This window comes from Bidens hawaiensis, unplaced genomic scaffold, assembly GCF_021521415.1.
Source record: "Bidens hawaiensis isolate Kalapana, Puna unplaced genomic scaffold, B.hawaiensis_p1.1 tig00006295_1, whole genome shotgun sequence".
Lineage (NCBI taxonomy): Eukaryota > Viridiplantae > Streptophyta > Magnoliopsida > Asterales > Asteraceae > Bidens > Bidens hawaiensis.
In genome coordinates this window covers 1248300-1252736 of record NW_027491420.1, presented here as the reverse complement: position 1 = coordinate 1252736, position 4437 = coordinate 1248300, and the positions used below count along the sequence as shown (strand labels likewise).

Genomic DNA, 4437 nt, shown 5'->3' with positions numbered 1-4437 from the left:
TTTAGAGAGTCTTGAGTATTATGTAGTGTTTATTTTTAGTTAATTTAGTTAATAATTATTAAACTACTTCAAGCACATCAAGTTTTTGGCGCCGTTGCCGGGGACTCTTGGCGATTGCGTTATTAGCTTTGATTAGACTTGCCTGGAATATACGTGCTATTTGCTTTATTTATTACTTTGAGTCGTAGGAGTCTAATTTTAAGTGTTTGTTATTTTATTCTATTTTCAGTTTTTTATTTTTGAGTCTTTTATTAGAGTCTACCAATTTTGTGTTTTGTGTTTTTCAGGTACATGCCACATCTTCGTTCGCAACGGACCGCCGTTCGATTGTTTTGGACGTACTTCGTTGAAGTCCGAGGCAAGTTCATCATCGTCTGAAAAGCAACCGATCACCATAGATACTTCACTGAAATCATCACCCACCAATTCACCATCACCGAGTCCCAGACCCATCCCAATGGCCGAAAATAACTGCACCGTGTACCAGCAAGCTTTTGAGGGGTTCCATGGAGATCACTCACCATTGTCGCCCTCGACATTAATAAACCTAAATCATGGCAGATCCCATCCTATGTCATGAACAACATCACTAATCACCACCAGTTCCATGGCCGTGAACATGAAGATGCACTGGCACACATCAACCATCTGACCCGTGTGTTCAAAACGTTCAATTTGCAAGGTGCTAACCAGGATTCGATCTTCTTTCACTTGTTCCCGTTTACACTTTCAGGTCGTGCCGCGACTTGGCTTGATTCGCAACCTGCTGGAGCATTCACTACTTGGGAGGCGCTTCGTAATGCGTTCATCAAGAAGTACTTTCCACTTGCTAAGGCTTCTTGCCTCCGTGATCAGATCCACTCCTTTCACATGGAGCCGGATGAGGCATATTACCAAGCTTGGGAACTTTTTCAAAATCTGCTTTCCCGTTCACACCTTGGGCCATTGTTAAGAAGTTTTACAATGGGCTTACTTATGAGGCTCAGGCGAGGTTTGACACAGCCGCTGGGGGTAATTTGATGGACAAGAAGAATGTGACCAAGTGTAACGAGCTGTTTGAAAGTTTTGCGCAGTCTGAGTACGTGAAGAAGCCACGAGGCGGGAATTCCAATCCCGTCACCAATACACGCTCATTTGCTCGAGGTATGCACCAGGTTAATTTAGACACTGGTATGGCTGCTGCTTTGGAGAATCTCACCCGATAGATAAAAGAGCTAAAAACTAAGGTGGATAAGTGTGATGTGTAGAGGTGGTCATGGTACGCTGGATTGTCCGTTGATGAACAATCAAGAAGTTGATTTTGTGGCTGGTCAGAACAGGTTATCTAATGCTTACAATAACAACAATCAGAACTGGAACAACTATAAGAATCAGAATCAAGGGCAAGGCAACTCAAATTGGCGTCCGGCCGGTGGGCCACCATAACAGTGGAAGTTCTAATGAGCAAAGTTCGGGTAATGGGAAAGATTTGAGTGGTAGCATGGGAAGATTGGAAGAAATGATGCAGCAAATCCTTAACAGAGATCAAGTCACTCAAAAGACTCTTGCTGATCATGATCTGCTTTTGAAAAATCAACAATCAACTATGCTCGACAATTGAATGAGAGACCCTCGGGACAGTTTTCAGGTTCTACTCAACAGAATACGACCGCTCAAATAAAGGCAATTACTACTCGTAGCGGCAGGGTTTTGGGTCCCGAGGTGCGAAGGAATGAAGTTGAAGTGGAAGATGAGGAGGTGATGGATGAAGAGATCGAGATGGAAGTACCGGGAAAAGTGCAGAACACCGCACCAGCTTGCACCGCCAGTAGTGAAGAAGCCGGTTGAATTCCGGCCATCACCTTTGGTTGACCACTTTCATATCCCGTATCCCGCTCGCGCAAAACACCAGAAATATACAAAGGAGTATGGGCACTTTCTTGATATGTTTCGACATTTGAAAATTAATCTCCCGTTCATTGAAGCCCTCCAACACATGCCAAAGTATGCGAAGTTTCTGAAAGACCTGTTGAAGAGGAAAGATAGGTTGGTGGAGGTGTCATCGATCCCCCTTATGGGAGATTGTTCGGCGGTAGTGTTGAATCGCTTGCCTGAGAAGTTGTCGGATCCGGGTGTGTTTATGATTCCAGTTTTGTTTGGTAGTGATGCGATGAGCCATGCGTTGGTAGATTTGGGTGCGAGTATTAGTTTGAAGCCGTATTCTTTGTACGAGAAGTTGGAGTTAGGCGAGCTTACAACGACTCGCATGTCTTTATCGTTAGCCGATCGTTCGGTTAAGTATCCGCGAGGTATTATCGAGAATTTGTTAGTGAAGGTGGATAAGTTTGTATTCCCAGTTGATTTGGTGGTGCTCGACATGGAGGCCGACGAGAAGGTTCCCATTATTCTTGGTTGTCCGTTCTTAGGTACCGCAAAGGCACTTATCGATGTATATGATGGGAAGATCACGCTTCGGGTTGGTGATGAGAATGTTACTTATGATGTCGCGAGGTCGATGAAGCATCCGAGTGATCAAGATGATTTCAGTGGCCCATGCCACTCGGTTTATTTTATTAACTTGTTTATTGCAGGTATTGATAGCTGTTTCGATTACGTTTGTGGTACGGATCTCATGGGAATTAATGGTTTGGTCGATTGTGATGATTTGGGTGAGGATGAGTTGGGTGAGAACGATTCGGTTTGTGATGAGTTGGCTGAGATTTCGGGGTTGCCTGAGATGATTGAGGTAAATGAGATTAGTTGTGAGAATGAGGCGGGTTCTGAGGAGAAACCCGCTCTGTTGGAATTGAAAGTACTCCCGTCACACTTAGAGTATGCGTATCTTGATGAGGGCTCAAACTTGCCCGTTATTGTGTCATCCAAACTGACGGAAGAACAGAAGTCAAAGTTGATAGACGTGTTGAAGCTACACAAGGGGGCGATTGCATGGAGACTTTCTGATATTCAAGCTATTAGCCCCGCTTATTGCATGCATCGGATTTTAATGGAGGGTGAGTACAAACCGGTGGTACAACCACAATGGCGTCTTAATCCGAATATGCAAGAGGTGGTAAAGAAGTAGGTATTGAAGTTGATGGATGCCGGGATGATTTACCCGATTTCTGATTCTCCATGGGTGAGTCCGACTCAAGTTGTCCCAAAGAAGGGAGGTATGACTATTGTGATGAATGAGAAGAATGAGCTTATCCCTTCGCGTAAGGTGACCGGTTGGAGAGTATGTATTGATTATCGAAGGTTGAACGATGCCACCCGAAAAGACCACTTCACGTTGCCGTTTATTGATCAGATGCTAGAGCGTTTGGCAGGTCAGCAGTTTTATTGTATTCTTGACTGTTTTTCGGGTTATTTTTAGATTCCCATTGTACCGGAAGACCAAGAGAAGACGACTTTTACATGTCCGTATGGCACGTTTGCGTACCGTCGCATGCCGTTTGGACTATGTAACGCTCCGGCCACCTTTCAGTTGTATGGTGGCCATCTTTCAGGATATGATAGAGACGTCCATGGAGGTGTTTATGGACGATTTTTCAGTTTATGGTGATTCTTTCGATCAATGTTTGGCTAATCTTGAGAAGATTTTGAAGAGGTGTATCGACACGAAATTGATGTTGAATTGGGAAAAATGCCATTTAATGGTGACGGAAAGGATCGTGTTGCGTCATAAGATCTCGAGAGATGGTATTGAGGTGGACCGGGAAAAGATTGATACTAGAAGTAGACTCCCTCCACCGACGAATGTGCAAGCGATTAGGAGTTTCTTGGGCCATGCGGGGTTTTATCGGCGATTTATCAAAGACTTTTCCAAAATTACTAGTCCGATGACCCGACTCCTTAAGAAAGATGTACTTTTTGTATTTGATGATGAGTGTTTGAAGGCGTTCACGTATTTGAAAAAGAAGCTCGTAAGTGCTCCCATTCTTTGTTCTCCCGATTGGAGTTTGCCGTTTGAGCTCATGTGTGATGCCATTGATTATGCGGTTGGAGTGGTTTTGGGTCAAAGGCGAGATAAACATTTCCACCCCATCTATTTTACCAGCAAGACGTTGAATGATGCACAAGAGAACTACACCACCACCGAGAAGGAGCTTTTAGCCGTTGTTTTCGCATTTGACAAGCTTCGCTCGTATCTCGTGCTTTCAAAGACCACCGTTTTTACCGATCATGCAGCATTGCGTTTTCTCTTTCAGAAGAAAGACGCGAAGCCATGTCTTATACGGTGGATTCTTCTACTTTCCGAGTTTGACATCGAGATTAAAGATAAGAAGGGTGCGGAAAACGTAGTGGCCGATTATCTATCCCGTTTAGAGGACCCGAGGAGAGAAGAGTTGCGTGAGGAGGAGATTGGAGATACATTCCCTCATGAGTTGATCGATTTTTTTGCGGCTGAAAAGCAAGGTATGCCATGGTTCACTGATTTTGCTAATTATTTGGCTAATG

At 44.2% G+C, this 4437-nt stretch overlaps 1 protein-coding gene across 1 annotated transcript; it reads left to right on the top strand.

Annotated features, from left to right (window-relative positions):
• The first annotated feature begins 1744 nt into the window (after positions 1-1744).
• On the top strand, positions 1745-3061 carry LOC143631966 (uncharacterized). The gene is made up of 2 exons (XM_077100576.1): positions 1745-2459; positions 2571-3061. Exons 1-2 carry the CDS (start codon positions 1745-1747, stop codon positions 3059-3061), a joined length of 1206 nt encoding a protein of 401 aa, XP_076956691.1.
• The last annotated feature ends 1376 nt before the right edge of the window (positions 3062-4437 follow it).

What these genes read in the sequence shown, in the direction of transcription:
- LOC143631966 (XM_077100576.1), top strand. Translation starts at nt 1,745, where the DNA reads ATGAAGAGATCGAGATGGAAGTACCGGGAAAAGTGCAGAACACCGCAC. An exon ending in GAAGATCACGCTTCGGGTTG is followed by an intron (nt 2,460 to 2,570) that starts GTGATGAGAATG and finishes TGTTTATTGCAG; the next exon opens with GTATTGATAGCTGTTTCGAT.